We start from the raw sequence: 17,535 nt of genomic DNA on the forward strand, positions 1-17,535 counted from the left end.
CTGGGCAATCCAGATTTATTTTAAAAATTTAGCAACTGAGACAAGGTTTTGCTAGGCACAATTCAGAGGACAGTTAAGAGTTAATCAAACTGTGGGTCTGTAGGCCGACCAGGTAAGTATGGAAGATTTCCTTCCCTAAGTGACATTGTGAAAACATTGGGTAGCAAGTTCTTAATCAGCTTTTATTCTGCATTTATTTCATTAACTGAATTTAAATGCACAAACTTTCAAATTGTGATTGGAGGTAATATCTCCACAATCATTAGCCAAGCTGTTAATAATCTGACAATATGGCCGCTGTTACTGTACCCGAAATACAGGGGCAAGTAGCTAGGATAGCAGAGCAGAAGCAAAACTTCGCCTGGAGATGGGATAATGAGCGAAGATGTACTCGTGACTCTCAGCATGATTTGCTAGATTGGGGATGACAGAACAGGCTTTCTGCTCACTGCAAGATTAAGGCAGTGTCCTAGGCCCTTGCCAGGGGGCGGCACGGTGGTTAGCACTGCTGCCTTACAGCACCAGGGACCCAGGTTCGATTCCAACCTCAGGCGGCTGTCTGTGTGGAGTTTGCACATTCTCCCCGTGTCTGTGTGGGTTTCCTCCGGGTTTCCTCTCACAGTCCAAAGGTGTGCAGGTTAAGTGAATTGGCCATGCTAAATTGCCCGTAGTGTTTGGCCAGAGGGGAAATCGGTCTGAGTGGGTTACTCTTCAGAGGGCCGGTGTGGACTGGTTTGGCCAAGGGCCTGTTTCCACACTGGAGGGAATCTAATCTAATCTAATTCTGGCTGGGCTAGACATTGATTTGACCCCTAAAGAGAAACGTGGTTCTAAATTGTAGTAGGACCATCTGATCTTAGTATGAACACAAAAAAAAGGACTGTGGATGCAGGCTTCTGTCTGCATTGGTTGAGTGTGGAAATTTGAGTTTCATGTGTAACACTGAGGTTACATTGACAAGCTTGTGAGGACAAAGGAAGCCATTTTAAGTGTCAATTCTGACAGTAAATGCCACATTAAAAAGAACAGGCCTGAGAGTCATGCATCATGTGAATCCATGGACCATAGATGGTTAGAAATGCCTCATTCGCTCAATGGAGCATCTGGTCGGTATTTGAAGAGACAATATCTTAACACTTTTTAAAAAGACTTGCTCCTCATCGTGCTGGAAGATCATTGCCCCTTCCCCTAGAGGCTGCCAGCGCTCTCTGTGTTTGAAAAGTGAGGCCATTTTAGATCTATCCTAAACAAAACCTTCCATTTTGTACATCGGCATTAGGATGTAAATTCAAATGTTCTACCTCTGCTATGCAGCCTAGGAGACTGAGCATTATATATGTGAAGGACGTCCTCCTAATGCCTACATTCCTGAATAGCATTTTCACCAGATGCAGCCAGTATTCTAAGCCTACATTACTGAGATCTGTGCAGTTTACACTTATTGCAGTCTGCCATTTCATAACGAACATTTCCAGGGTGACTCTGTCACAAAAGTGTTAAATGCAGATTTGGTGCAGCTGGTGAAAGCAAAACTTTTTCCCAAAGTGAAATCTAGTGATATAGGGAAAACTTAAAGTAGAGACTCTCTGCAGTGCAGAAAGAGGCCATTTGGCCCATTAAGTCTGTGCTGACCCTCCGAAGAGTATCCCACCCAGACACAGCCCTAAAACCCCATGTTTTACCATGGTTAATCCATTTAACCTCGACACTACAGGCAATCTAGCGTGACCAATCCACCTAACCTGAATATCTTTGGAATGTGGGAGGAAACTGGAGCACCACATAGACATGGGGAGAACATACAAACACCACACAGACAGCTACCCAAGCCTGAGACTGAACCTATGTCCTTGGCACTGTGAGACAGCAGTGCTAGCTACTGAGCCACCCAATAACTGAGTATTAGAACATAGAACATTACAGCGCAGTAGAGGCCCTTCGGTCCTCGATGTTGCGCCGACCTGTCATACCAATCCGAAGCCCATCTAACCTGCACTATTCCATGTACATCCATAAGCTTGCACAATGACGACTTAAATGTACTTAAAGTTTTAAGTTCTTCAGCCTTTTGGGAAAAGCTCCAAAATCAGCTCCCCTCCCCCACAACGACTAACTGGGGAATGGGTTGGGAAATAGCACCAAACATTCAGGGAATGGAGCAAAGTCTGAGGTAAATAATACAGTCACTGTTGAGAAAAGAATACTCTCGCAGTGATACCATCCTTCCCAACCTTAGGATCTCCCAGAGCACTTTACAACCGATGAACTACTTTGGAAGTGTTGTTTCTGTTATGATGTGGGAAATGTGACAGCCAGTTTAAAGCCAGCATGATCCCAGAAAGAAATGGAATTAGTGATCGGATCATCTGTTTTTTGGTGCTGGTTGCTCAGAACTCCAGAAGAATCCCAGATTAGATTAGATTACTTACAGTGTGGAAATAGGCCCTTCGGCCCAACAAGTCCACACCGACCCGCAACCCACCCATACCCCTACATCTACCCCTTACCTAACACTACGGGCAATTTTAGCATGGCCAATTCACCTGACCCGCACATCTTTGGACTGTGGGAGGAAACCGGAGCACCCGGAGGAAACCCATGCAGACACGGGGAGAATGTGCAAACTCCACACAGTCAGTCGCCTGAGGTGGGATTTGAACCCAGGTCTCTGGCGCTGTGAGGCAGCAGTGCTAACCACTGTGCCACCGTGCCACCCGTGTCAATGAGATCCCCATCTCCCTCATGAGGGGGCAGCCTGGGTTTTGGCTTAACATTTCATTAAACAGACAACTTCCCTGACAGTGCAGCACTGAGGTGTTCGTATAGACTGTGTTCAGGTCTCTGCAGTGAGTCCTCAACCCCATTCCCCAGCCTGGGATTCTGGGGTGAGAGTGCTCAGGCGCACAGTAGACAGCCCAGATCCCCTGCTAGGTCCTTCACCAGACAGCTGCTCCTTGTCATGTCAGCATTGCTGCCACTGTTTGTACCAGCTGAATGCCACAGGGCAATGCCAGGAAGAGCTACATCTGCCTCATTATTGGCCAGCAGGACCCAGGGCTTTCTCCTTGCCCATTACTATGAATGATGGGAATGCTGGGTGCTAGTGACACACTTGCTGTTGATTACCATGTCATGTCTTCCTGCTATTTGATTGAAATCGCTACCTCACCACACGGGTATGTCTATGAAAACATTCAAAAATCACATTCCCTACGGCATTCCCGTTTATCTCATCCTGAAATCAGGTTCACTTTCCCCTTTGGAACTAGGCTTCTGCCTCCATGTCAAATCTGTATAGTAGAATCCCAGGCAGTATGGAAGCCGGCCATTTGGCCCATCAAGTCCACACCAACCCTCCAAACAGCATCCCACCCAGACCCTATCCCTGTAACCCATGGCTAACCCACCTAACTTGCACATCCCTGGACACTATCGGCAATGTAGCATAGCCGGAGCACTGAACACCGGGCAGTCGCTCGGGAGTGGAATCGAACCCAGGTCCCTGGTACTGTAAGTCAGCAGTACTGACCACTGAGCCACCATGCCACTCTACGTGTGAGTGCTCATGGATGCAATATATTGCCCACTAATTGTCTACCACTAAAGACAAAGCAGGATTGGCAACAAACTACCTCAAACAATCCTTGCCCAGACCTGGTGGAGGTGGCAAATTCAAGGTACCAGGAGCGGTCAAATGGGAAAATTAATCTTTTGTTACTCACCTCTCCCACCAACATTTTCTGTGGATCTTCCTCCACCAGCAGCTCAGAGTAGAATTCGGATTTTGTTTACTTTCTTCTGGCTGTCCTTTAATTTTAATTCCCTCACAATCTCTGCGTGACTCTTCATCTCCCTTCATGATTCTGTCTCTCTCAGTCTTTGCCCGACTTTTTAATTCACTCCCTCGTTTTTTTTTCCTAGTTTCTCACCTTTTCTTTTCTTTTATCCACTTCCTCTCCCAATTTTTCCCTTTTTCTTGAATTTAACCAATAAAAATGGAAGAGAAGTCATCTCTTATCTATCTTTCTTTTCAGCACTTCCTCTTCATTCTTCTTTCTTTCTCCCCTTCACTTTTCTGCTCCCTCTCTTCCTTTGTCATCTCTCGAGTCCCCCTTTTTAATGGCTCTTTCTGTCATGCTGCGTATACTTGCTCGAACCCTTTCCCAGTCCCATTTGTGATTGATGCTATGACTTAAAGAGGGACATTTTGTCCTTTTTTGAAAAAAGCAACATTTTAAGGCAGAGGTAGCGAGATGCGAACTGAAGACTCGTAATGTAAACAGCTTGTGAGGCCTTGGGTTTTTTTTTAGAAGGTTGAACAATAGAAGCATCCTGAATGGGTGGAGTCAAGCTCTCACAGAACCAGGGTTTTTAGTTTCTTAGTTTCTTAATGGTAGCAGTTGTTGCTGGGTCTGTTGCTGTAGTACATCTCTCTCTGCTACACTCTCTCAGAGTTCTCTTGATGCTATTTCCACCTGGGCTAATGGAGTCACACAAGAAACAATCTGTGTTCGGAATTTGCCAAGGGCATGTTTATGGGATGTTTATGTGTTGTAAAAGTTAGTTAGTTTAGCAGCTAACTAATCTATTATTGTGTTAATTTTTTCCAGTTGAGTGATAGCTAAGCCAATTCTTTCCTTTGTTGTATTTTAACCAGAGTGTATGAAAACAGTGTGCTTTGCTTCAAATCTGGTAGGTTGACCAACTGAATTGCATCAGGAAAACAGCATCTTATACTTATGTTTAAGGAAAGGTTTGGGTCTAAACTCTCTTCATGTATTTTAAGAGGGTCTGGTCTGGTCCATTGCATGTTCTTGTTTCTTTCTGCATTTTCTATTACCCTTTCTCCTCCTCTCGCTCCTGGTCCCTCTGTTCTTCCCCTTGCTCCTTTTCCTGCTTCTCCATAAAGTCACCTCCCTGGAAGACCCAGTAACCTTTCTGTGTGAGGGAAATTTTTTCAGGCCAAGGAAACTGGGGAGTCTAGAGACTGTCTTGAGAGTATCATGAGGCACGTTGTCCAGGCAATGGTTTGAGACCGCAAGGGGTACCGGTCTGGCAGTTTAATCGACTCCTTATTAACCTCACGGCAGTGTGAGATTAACTTCGCTTTGCGATAAAATCTCCACAATATAGAAACAGACCATTCGGCCCAACAAGTTTACACCAACTCTCTGAAGAGTGACTGACTTCCCCTACCCTATTACTCTACATTTACCCTTGACTAATGCCACCTAACCTATATATCCCTGAACATGACGGGCAATTTAGCATGGCCAATTCACATACATGCACATCTTTGGACTGTGGGAGGAAACCCACACAGACACAGGGAGAATGAACAAACTCCACACAGACAGTAGCCCGAGGCTGGGATCAAACCCAGGTCCCTGGTGCTGTGAGGCAGCAGTGCTAACCTCCAGGTGCTCTGCTTTCCTCACACAATCCAAAGATGTGCAGGGTAGGGTGGATTGGCCATGCTAAGTTGCCCGTAGTGTTCAGGGATGTATAGGTTAGGTTAGTCAGGGATAAATATAGAGTAATAGAATAGGGGAACGGATGTGGGTGGGATGCTGTTTGGAGTGTCGCTGAGATCTTGTTGGGTAGAATGGCCTGTTTCTACATTGTAGGGATTCTACAAAACACACTAGGGAATGTGCAAACTCCACACGGTCACCATGAGCTGAGATTGAACCTGGGTCCCTAGCACTGGGAGGTAGCAGTGCTAACCACTGAACCACCATGCCAGAGGTGGGAAGCTGTTGAGAATGTTGACGTGTGTCCACCATCGGCTACTGTGGTTAGACATTGCACACCCCTCCTTGGCAAGTTATATTACAGCTGTACAAATCTGAAGTTAGGCCGTATTTGGAATATAGCAGGCAGTTCGGGTTGTCATGAGAAAAGGTTGGATAAACTCGGATTGTTTTCACTGGAAAGATGGAGGCTGAGGCACGACCTGATAGAGGCCTAGAAAATTATGAGAGGCATTGATAGGGTGGACAGTCAGCGGCTTTTTCCCCAGGATGGGAAGGTCAACTACAGGAGGGCACCGGTTGAAGGTGAGAGGGGGAGAGGTGTGGGGAAAATCTTTCACCCAGAGGGTGACGGATCGCTGGACACACTGCCAGTGGAGATGGTGGAAGTGGGCACATTAGCAACGTTTAAGGCATATCTTGATAGACACATGAACGGGAGGCGAACAGATAGATAGAAACTGTATGTGGGATTAGAATTGGCACAGGTCTGGTGTGCCGAAGGGCCTGTTCCTGTGCTGTACTGAATTGTATATAAACGCCTTCTGCTCAGAATACCTTAGCATGGAGTATGAGAAGGTTTTTTTTACCACCATAGCTCCAGTAAGAACTCTTCATTGCTCACTTGTTGGGGTTTGTTGTCTTGGGGTTCCAGCCACCTTCCTTCCAGATTCTCTCCTTCCCCAAGAAATACAAGAAGCAGCGTACATAGAAACTATTTACTCCTCTCCCCTTCTCTGAAGAATGGTCTTGGTCGTTTCTTGAGGTAATCACTATGGTCTTCTGTTTCTGACCACGCCATGGGTCAGCTAGACCCGCCAGAAAACAAGCCCCACCTCAAAAAGGGAGCCCATTCACGTGGATAGAAGTTTCTGGACCATTCGCAGGCACATGCACAACCTGTCCGGGACGTCTTCTTCCACAGCAAAAAACCATCTAGCTTTTTGAAAACAAATCCCAATTGGAGCGGGACGATTCAGCTTTTCCATTCTCAGGAGATGTGCATTACGAAAAGACTGGTGTTGAAGGTGAGGTCACCATTTTGAACCACGTGCTGTGGGTTAACCCAGAGGCCTGTTCAGCAGCAGTGAACAGTTGAGGCTACCTCGTTGGACGTTTTTAAGGCAGGGATAGATAGCCTTTTGAACAGTAAAGGGTTCAAGGGTTCTGGTGAGCAGGCAGGTGAGTGGAACTGAGTCCCATGAAAGATCAGCCCTGAGCTTATTGAATGGCGGACCAAGCCCGGATGGCCTCCTCCTGCTCCTAGTTCTTATGTTAAAGATTGTGACCCAATGAAGGGACACAGATATGTGTCAACTTGCTGTGTGACTGTGAGGGAACAACGGGTTCGAGCATGTGGCAATTCTAGATGACATACCTACTTTCAAAATTACCTCATAGAGTCCCTAGGTGTGGAAGCAGGCCATTCAGCCCATCGAGCTCACACTGACCCTCCAAAGTGCATCCCACCCACCCCCACCCTCCTACCCAATAATCCTGCATTTCCCACAGCTAATGTACTTCACCTACACATCCCTGGACACTACGGGGCAATTTAGCATGGCCAATCCACCATAACCTGCACACCTTTGGACTGTGGGAGGAAACCAGAGCATCTGAAGGGAACCCATGCAGACACGGGGAGAAAGATTGAGGTCAAGATGAATTACAAAACAGGGTTGGATTTCAACAATGAATATCAATCAATGCTGCAGTGGGGAGAGGTCCGCTTTCTGGACCTGCCCCCCAGTTCAGCATACAATGCCCCAGTATCACTAGTTAACACTCAGTATCACTGTTAGATTTGGGGACCATGTTCGCTCCGGGCTCCAGTGCCGTTCTGAGAGAGCTGGAAGGTCGTGATGCAACCCCCATTCTCCATCCCATTTGATAAGTGACCCTGAACAGAAGGGAATCTTTTCCACGTCTAACATGTTAAAACTGAAACACACCGTAGTTCACCCTCCAGCCTCATATCACCCCTCGCCATATTTCTCATACCTCCATAAATTCCGCGCTGGACCGCACGCACTGTCGGAAACATAAGAGGAAGTTCTCTTCTGTTGGGAGTATCTGGGCCAGCTGCAAGAGAATAGTGTTGTTACTTCCCTCTGGTCTCTCCTTCCCACAGACCTCCCCCAGCCGCCCAACCTCCCTCTCCCACCGCAGATATAGGAACCAGTGCCCCGGCCTCCCAGTGACCATGGCTACCAACGTCACACTATGGCTGGTCTCGCATCATGCCCAAGAATGGCTGAAGTGCCCATGGCTGAGAATCACTCAGTCCAAATTGGTTGTGGTTCCGCCAATGGGATAACTTGGATGTCAGTCAAGATTAGAGTGGTGCTGGAAACACACAGCGGGTCAGGCAGCATCCAAGGAGCAGGAAACTTGACGTTTCGGGTAAAAACCCTTCATCAGGAACTTGGATATGAACCTATGTCACTGCTGTGAGGTAGAGCTCAATTATAAGGCCCAACAATGCCCCCTGTAGGATGCTGTTTTTTTATATTGAAAAATTCAAACTTTTTTCTCTCCATTTTCTCCTGAAAATTTTTACTGGGGATTCAAGCCTCATAGTCAGGGGCTCTTTGACTTGGGGGGGGGTGGAGGAATCACTGTTATACTCAATTCCACCTCTCGGCAATATTTCACAGCTTCCGGCTGAGCTCGGCTGACTAATCTTTCCCTCCAAAGGCCAATTCCACAGGGTTAGACCATCCACAGGGTTAGGACAGAGATGAGGAGAAACTTCTTCACCCAGAGAGTGGTGGCTGTGTGGAATGCTCTGCCCCAGAGGGCAGTGGAGGCCCAGTCTCTGGATTAATTTTAGAAGGAGTTGGATAGAGCTCTCAAAGATAGTGGAATCAAGGGTTATGGAGATAAGGCAGGAACAGGATACTGATTAGGAATGATCAGCCATGATCATATTGAATGGCGGTGCGGGCTCGAAGGGCTGAATGGCCTACACCTGCACCTATTGTCTATTGTCTTATCTCAGTGCAGATTGAAAACAAAGGTTCGGGCCTTCTTAATGAACCATCGCGGCAACAAAAAGGCAGAAACCTTTCCACGCATATTGCTACTCGCTTTGAGCAGAGCGGAGGTGGATGTTAAGAACACAGCCCGACTCAGTGACCTGAACACACACTCACCTCTGCAATCTCAATCCTTCCATCTGCGTTCTTGTCGTATTTTTCCATGAATTCTTTCATCTGGATCTCCTGCTTTTGCAAAACAGGACAAACACACTCAGTACATTTCACGGTCATGCTGAATGGAAACGTTGTCCCAAATGCCCTCAAAAAGAACTGACTGCGGAGATAACACAGACATCGACTATAGTCTTTCAAAATCCCTCAGATTCTAGAAGAGTCCCCGTGGGTCACAAAACTAGCTGATATAATGCACAGGGAGAGGCTGACTAGGCTGGGGGCTGTTTTCCCTGGAGTGTCGGAGGCTGAGGGGTGACCTTATAGAGGTTTATAAAATCATGAGGGGCATGGATAGTGTAAATAGACAAGGTATTTTCCCTGGGGTGAGGGAGTCCAGAACTAGAGGGCGTAGGTTTAAGGTGAGAGGGGAAGGATATAAAAGGGACCTAAGGGGCAACTTTTTCACGCAGAGAATGGTACGTGTATGGAATAAGCTGCCAGAGAAAGTGGTGGAGGCTGGTACAATTACAACATTTAAAAGGCATCTGGATGGGTATATGAATAGGAAGGGGTTGGAGGGATATGGGCCGGGTGCTGGCAGGTGGGACTAGATTGGGATGGGATATCTGGTCGGCATGGATGGGTTGGACCGAAGGGTCTGTTTCCATGCTGTAGTCGAAAGGAGGAAGACTGAAAACAGGAAACTGCAGTTCAGTTAGCCAAACATCTGCCATGGAGGAATTTGTTGAGAACATTACTTAGAGACCCACACAAAATAGTCACCTATTGTTTTGGGGGGAGGTGAGGTGTTAACTAATGAGGGCATAGCCCTATATTACAGGAGGGAGGTATTGATGGGTTGATCAGTGGTGAATGGAATTCAGTCTGGATGAGTGCACTTGGGCCGGAAAGCCAAGGTAAGGGATGAATCCACGTTGAACGGGTGGTCCCTGGGAGGCACCGTGTATTATACGGACCTTGGTGTGCATGCCTACCAGTCCATTAAGGTATCAGGTCAGGTAGAATGTGGGTAAGAAGGCCAATGGCATACTCGCTGTTATTAAGGGGGCTGAGAGATAAATGGGAGGGTGTGGGTCGGGGTGGGGGAGGCTCCCTTCCCCTCCCACCCTCCTATTTATCTCTCAGCCCCCTTCCCCTCCTCCACCACTCGAAACGTCGACTCTGCTGCTCCTCGGATGCTGCCTGAGCAGCACCACACACTCTGACTCTGACTCCCCAGCATCTGCAGTGCTCACTCTCATCTGGCCTTTATTCACCAAGGCTTAAGAGCTGGGAGGTGATGCTGGAACTGTATAAACCGTTGGTTAGGACCAAAGTGAGAGTGTTGTGTGCCGTTCTGTAATTCTGGACGTAATTGCACCAGAGAGGGTGCAGAGGAGATGTACCAGGGTGTTGCCTGGGCTGGAGAATTTCAATTGTCAAGAGAGACTGGACACTGGGGTTGTTTTCCTCCAAGCAGACGAGATTGAGAGGGGACACAATTGAGATGTATAAACACACAAGAGGCATAGACAGGGCAGCACGGTAGCTCAATGGTCAGCACTGCCGCTCCACAGTGCCAGAAATCTGGGCTCAATTCCAGCCTCGGTCAACTGTCTGTGTGGAGTTTGCACATTCTCCCCGTGTCTGCGTGGGTTTCCTCCCACAGTCCAGTGATGTGCAGGTTAGGGTGGACTTGTCATGTTAAATTGCCCATAGTGTTCAGGGATATGGAGGCTAGGTGCATTAGTCAGGGGTAAACATAGGGGAATGGGTCTGGGTGGGATGCTGTTCGGAGGGTCAGTGTGGACTTGTTGGGCTGAAGGGTCTGTTCCCACAGTATAGGGATTTCTATGAACGTTTTCCCCTTGATGGAGGAATTAATGAGCAGGGGGCAGAGATAGAAGGTCAGGGGCTAAATGCACACAGGAGATGCAAGGCACACCATAACACCTAGAGTATGCTGGGAATCTGGAACTGCCTGTCTGTAAGGATGGGAGAGACAGAAACCCTCATCACATTCAAGAAGAACTGACAATAACGGAGATCTTGCCTTTAAACTTGGATCAATGCAATCCCATGTGGTGTCATGGTCGTGATGGAAAAGATGATGATAATAGAATAATAATTCTACTCCTTATTGTTCGCCGCACACGAAATGCAATTATTGCTCACCTCTTTATTGAATATAATCTCTGGCAAACTATATTGATGTTGTGCCCTTGCCTGACAATTTGTAATGCTGAAATGACCTTGCCGAACTCTGTGAAGGATTCTAAGCTGACGCTGCTGAAAGTACTGCTGTAGTACAGGATCATGAGGGACATAGTCGTCTGAACATCCGGCCAGACCTGTGGTCCTTTAACTGGGAACATTTTCAATCTCGTCTTTGTCCTTCGAGGAATTTTTTTGCAGTTTCCTTTCGGTAGTAGGTTAATGTTTTCTGATTTGTGATATTTAACCCCTTGTGTGAAGTCTAAGCCTGCTCTGATTCCTGCCCTTACTGGTTTCTTGGACACTATATCTCCAGCTGTTTGGTACTTCCTACGAGATTCAATCCCATTGAATACTGGACGGTATCTTGACTTTTTCTTTTATATTCAGAAGAGTGACCAAGGATTTATGGTTATTGTCTATCTTAACTGCGAGCCCATTGTATCGTTTGTAATTTTTTTCTCATGTTCATGTGATTATTATAGCCTTCGTTTTCAATAATGGCATACTGTTGTTCCTTCCCAGTAAGTGATCCATAGGCCTACACTTCCCATCTCCCTGCACCCGAACAAGTACTGCTCCCAATCCTGTTGAAGCAATTACTTTTGACAATTGGTGAAGATCATAGTGTGCTGACAATTTCTGAGGGAATCAGGAGTCATAGAATCATACAACATGGAAACAGACCCTTCGGTCCAATCAATCCATGCTGACCATGGGCACAAACTAAACTAGTCCCACTTGTCTATGCTTGGCCCATATCCCTCCAAATCTTTCCTATTCATGTCCTTCTCCAAATGGCTTTGAAACATTGCAACTGTACCTGCAGTCCTCTGGCAGCTCATTTCACACACTAACCACTTCCTGTGTAAAAGAAGTTGCCCCTCATGTCCTTTTTAAAATCTGTCTCCATTCACCTTATAAACATGCCTCTTAATTTTGAACTCCCTCATTATTCACTCCGTTAATGCCCCTCGTGATTTTACACACCTCCACAAGGCCAGCCCTTAACCCCCTACTCCTCCAGTGGAACAAATCCCAGCCTGTCCAGCCTCTCCTTATAATTGAAATTCTCCATTCCCAGCAACACCCTGGTAAATCTCTTCTGAATCCTCTCCAGTTTAGTGATATCCTTCCTATAACTGGGCGGCCAGACTGCACACAGTACTCCAGAAGATGCCTCACCAACGTCCTGTACAACGTCTGGTTGAAGATTTGTAGCTCGGGTGTCCGTTGTTGTGGTTCTGTTCGCCAAGCTGGAAGTTTTTGCTGCAAACGTTTCGTTCCCTGGCTAGGGAACATCATCAGTGCTATTGGAGCCTCCTGTGAAGCGCTGCTTTGATGTTTCTTCCGGTATTTATAGTGGTTTGTTCTTGCCGCTTCCGGGTGTCAGACAGAGAACAGCCAGGGAATTCCTAGAGGCATGGCATTCATCCACAAACTCCATTAACAGACACATCAACCTGGAACCCACATACAAACTACTACAGCTGAAACTGACACCCGGAAGCGGCAAGAACAAACCACTATAAATACCGGAAAAAACATCAAAGCAGCGCTTCACAGGAGGCTCCAATAGCACTGATGATGTTCCCTAGCCAGGGAACGAAACGTTTGCAGCAAAAACTTCCAGCTCGGTGAACAGTCCTGTACAACCTCAACATGATGCAACAACTCCTATACTCAAAGGTCTGAGCAATGAAAGCAAGCGTGCCAAACTCTTTCTTAACGACCCTGCCTACCTATGACGCAAATTTCAAAGAACTAGTTATGTGTACCCCTAGATCTCCCTGTTTAACAGCGACCCACGATTAATTGTATCAACCCTGCTCTTGTTTGTTTTATCAATATGCAATACCTCGCATTTATCCAAAGGAAACCCTGTCTGCCACTCCTCAGCCCACTGACCCAATTGATCAAGATCTCTTTGTAATCTTAGATACCTTCTTCAGTGTCCACTGTCCCACCAATTTTGGTGCCATCCGCAAACTTACTCCCATATTCTCATCTTATATAAATGACAGACGTGAGTTGCTTGATTTTATCTGAAGTTTATTTTGTGTGGTTGACACTGCAGCACCAGACATGTTCGCTGGTATATTTGTTGAAAGCTTTCACATGTGACTCTCTATCCCAAGGAATCTTCAATGATCTGTGATGAGTCTTCGGTGATGGAAAACGTCTTGCAGCCTTGGTTTACTGGAGTCTACCGTGATTCCAGTAGCTATGGTTTTGAGACCACAAAATTGTATTCTTGGCTCATACATCTCATTCAGCGCGACCCCTGTGTTTTTGTTTTTGCTGCTGTTTACCTGTTATTTACTTATCTATGCTGCTCAACTCTGTGATCTGCCTGGATTGCTCGCAAGACAAAGCTTTTCACCGTGCCTCGGTACACGTGACAATAAATTCATTCAGAAGCACTATCGTGACTTTCTAACTTCAGTTAAGTTCTTCAATGACTCATTTCTTACTGTGCCATCCATGAGGCGAATCACTCCATCAATGTTGGCATTGTGTTTTCGAAAGACTTCCGGAGTAGATGTTATTCTAAAAGGTAACCTAGGAGAAAGTGAGGACTGCAGATGCTGGAGACTAGAGTTGAAAAATGTGGTGCTGGAAAAACACAGCAGGCCAGGCAGCATCCGAGAAGCAGGAGAATCGACGTTTCGGGCATAAGCCTTTCTTCAGGAGAATTTGATTTCCTGAAGAAGGGCTTAAGCCCGAAACGTCGATTCTCCTGCTCCTCGGATGCTGCCTGGCATAAAAGGTAACCTACCCATGCAACAGCAGCCAAAATGAAGTTTAACAAATGAAGCCACCTTTCTGGAATATTCTTCCAGTGATCATTGCCAGAATTCACCCTGTTTGGTAAAAAAGCTGACTCTTAGCTGGACTTAAACAGTCGTAGTCATAGAGTTCATACAGCACGGAAACAGACCCTTCAGTCCAATCAGTCCATGCCAACCATAATCCCAAACAAAACCAGTGCCACCTGCCTGCACTTGGCCCATATCCCTCCAACCATTTCTTATTCACCTACTTATCTACATATATTTTAAATTTTGTAACTGTATCCACATCCACCACTTCCTCTGCAAGTTCATTCCACACGTGATCTGTGTAAAAAAAAAGTTGCCCCCTCATGTCTTTTTCAAATCTTCTGTCACCTTAAAAATATGCTCTCTGGTCTTGAAATCCCCCAGCCCAGGGAAAAGACACTCGCCATTCTCTTTATCTATACCTCTCGTTATTTTATAAACTTCTCTAAGGTCACCTCTCAACCTCCTACAACCCAATGAGAAAAGTCCCAACGTACCCAACCTCTCCTTAGAACTCGAGCCCTTCATTCCTGACAACATCCCGGTAACCCTCTTCCGAACCTTCTCCATTTTAATAATAAACAGAGCTACCCACAGTACTGTAGAAAAGGCCTCACCAACGTCCTGTACCACCTCAACATACAACTTGTTAAACTTCCACCCACTGAAGCCACTGGGGAAATCTGATACTCCGTTGCCTTATTTAACTGAATTTGATTTCCACCAATTCTTCTTCAACAATTAGGTTTTGGAGCTGTAACCATGCCTGAACACTATCCCGCTGGTAGTAATAACCAATGAAATTACTGGTAACAGTAACCAATGAAATTACTAGTTGGCTGAGCGTGCAATCTATTTCTTCTCGAACTTTCCCAGCGTTTGGCAAGCAGATGGTTTCCCATTATCCCTCTGGGGAATGTAGCTCTCTGTTCTTACTACCCTGAACCCGCCAATCATTCTGGAAATTCCCTTCCTTGGTCCACCTCAATCTCAGTTGAAAATGTGTTGCTGGTTAAAGCACAGCAGGTCAGGCAGCATCCAAGGAATAGGAAATTCGACGTTTCGGGCATAAGCCCTTCATCAGGATGAAGGGCTTATGCCCGAAACGTCGAATTTCCTATTCCTTGGATGCTGCCTGACCTGCTGTGCTTTAACCAGCAACACATTTTCAACTGTGATCTCCAGCATCTGCAGACCTCATTTTCCACCTCAATCTCACCTACCTTGGAGATTAATTTCAGTTTTAACCATGCGATCCTGCTGAATAAAGCGAATTCTTGTTTCTGAATGACACAAACAAATTCTGTGTTCTGGTCTTCCTGAGCTTTGACTTTTAACTTCAATGACGTTATTTCAGATCACTGCAGTTTTATGGAGGGCAGTTGCAATTAATGGGTTTTTGTTTAAGCAGATAATCAGCTCTGGCCCCACTAGCAACTTTAAACTTCCGATGTGCTCGTATACTTCCAGCTTGACACCCAGTATCGATTCTCAGAATCATCGGGTTTCCCCCCCAGAAAGGTTTTTGTTTCTGGTCTTGGAGTGCTTTTACCTCATGGATTGGCTTTGGGTTTTATTAACAAAGTTCCAATGAAAACCTTTTTAACTTATTCGATACAAGACTCACATACTGCCTGAACACTCCTGCCAAATGCCTGCATCGGTGATTCCAAACATCTTTACGGAGATAAGATCTGGATGTCTTCTTGTCTTTTGGCTTTTTAAAAAATATTTTTCTATTTTTTACAAAAATTCCAGTTTTGTAACCAAGATGGCGCTGGGGAACGGCAACGGTGTACACTTTTCACCAAGCTCAAAGGCGAAAGTGAGGAATGCAGATGCTGGAGATTAGAGTCAAGATTAGAGTGGGGTGCTGGAAAAGTACAGCAGATCAGGCAGCATCTGAGGAGCAGGAAAATAGACGTTTTGGGCAGGAGCCCTTCATCATGTATTCCTATACTTCAGTACACAACATGACAATCAAATCGAATTCCAATTTTGTTCTATTTGGATAATTGTGGCACTGTACTCCATGGCAGGGCAGTCATCCCATCACCACTAATTCTTCAAAATGGCGGCTTTTCTCCATTTTGGCCTCCTGTGTCATTTGATCACCTTCTTCCTTGCAGCCCCATGTACCGAATCACCTCTCCTGACTTGTCTCTCCGCGAGACTTTATTTGACCTGTGAATGAACAAACAGCTGGGTCTCCCGAGACTGCCTAGTGACCCCCCACTGCTTTCTCTCGCGTTCATTCCTCTCACGCCTATCAAAGGCCTAAACCTTCAATGGTTGCAAATCAATTCTGCCTTTGGCCCCTCACACGGTGAAGATCGTTCATGAATGCTTTCCCCAGACCTCTCTTCAATTAGGTCAGAAGTCACATGACAACAGGCTATATTCTAAGAAACCACAAACGTTTGTCGAGTTGCCCCTTTGTTCTGATTTCAGATAAACCTGTTGGACTATAACCTGGTGTCAGGTGACTTCTGACTTTGTCCACCCCAGTCCAACAACGGGGCCTCAACATCATCTCTTCAATTAAACTTGACACACTGAGTGAATTTCTCTGCACATTGGAATAGGTATTAAATGCCTTTCACACTGCTTTATATAATTCTCATCAATGTAATGCCTAGTTGTACCACTGTAGAACAAAACTGCCGACAAAATTGTCCAGACCTGATCCTTTCCTTGGACTTTTCAAATCTAAGCCTGTTCTGTATCTGATCTTCCATAGCTCCCATTCCTGAGCAGAGTTAGGAGCTGCCTGGAATGGTTTTGGGATAAGCTGATTAGCTCCATGTCCTCTGTCTGAGTTCTGGAGCTGCTCCTTCACCTGTGACTGGATTGGTCCCACTCCCTGCTGCTCCAGGTTAGCCCTCACCACCACAGCACATCCCAACGTTCAGATCAGGCTTGAAAGATTCTCTCTGCTTCTTCTTGACCATGAGATTAGCTTCAACTGCTGCTTACTTTGATTTTTTCCACTGTCTTCGCAGCACCATGTTTTGATTGAGTTTTTCTTCATCTCTCAAAGTGGGAACGGTGGGACTTTCTGTGAGAACCTTTGATTTACAGCTTGCTACACGTATTCTTTCTCCCAAAGTCAAGGGGCGGCACAGTGGCTCAGTGGTTAGCACTGCTGCCTCACAGCGCCAGGGTCCCTGGTTCGATTCCAGACTCCAGTGACTGTATGGAGTTTGCTCGTTCTCTTGTGTTTGTATGCTCTGGTTTCCTCCCACAGTTCAAAGATGTGCAGGTGAAGTGGATTTGCCATGCGTGATTCCCAATAGTGTTCAGGGATGTGCAGGCTAGGTGGATTAGTCAGGGCAAATACAGGGTTATGGAGACAGTGTAGTGGGGCACGTCAAGGTGGGATGCTCTTTGGAGGGGTAAAGTTGACTGAATGGCTTGCTTCCACACTGCACAGATTCTAAGATTCAGTCTTATTTGAGTTCCTGCTCCCTTTCAGTTCACTCTACAATATTATGAGACATTTACATTGTAATAGCACCTATTGTAGCCACACCAGAATAACCAGTACCTATACTCCAGAGGCAGCAAGACACCCTTATATTTAAAAGAAAA

General features: G+C 46.1%; 1 protein-coding gene across 1 annotated transcript in view; it reads right to left on the reverse strand.

Annotated features, from left to right (window-relative positions):
* calb2a (calbindin 2a) overlaps positions 1-17,535 on the reverse strand; it is a 193,952-nt gene that overhangs the window by 40,718 nt on the left and 135,699 nt on the right. The window contains exons 3-5 of the mRNA XM_060838297.1: positions 17,000-17,029; positions 8,909-8,968; positions 7,755-7,835 (exon numbers count right to left, since the gene is read on the reverse strand). Of these exons, the coding sequence (XP_060694280.1) occupies positions 7,755-7,835; positions 8,909-8,968; positions 17,000-17,029 (171 nt within the window). The remainder of the gene's footprint in view (positions 1-7,754; positions 7,836-8,908; positions 8,969-16,999; positions 17,030-17,535) is intronic.

Source organism: Hemiscyllium ocellatum, chromosome 17 (genome assembly GCF_020745735.1).
Source record: "Hemiscyllium ocellatum isolate sHemOce1 chromosome 17, sHemOce1.pat.X.cur, whole genome shotgun sequence".
In the NCBI taxonomy this organism is placed as follows: domain Eukaryota; kingdom Metazoa; phylum Chordata; class Chondrichthyes; order Orectolobiformes; family Hemiscylliidae; genus Hemiscyllium; species Hemiscyllium ocellatum.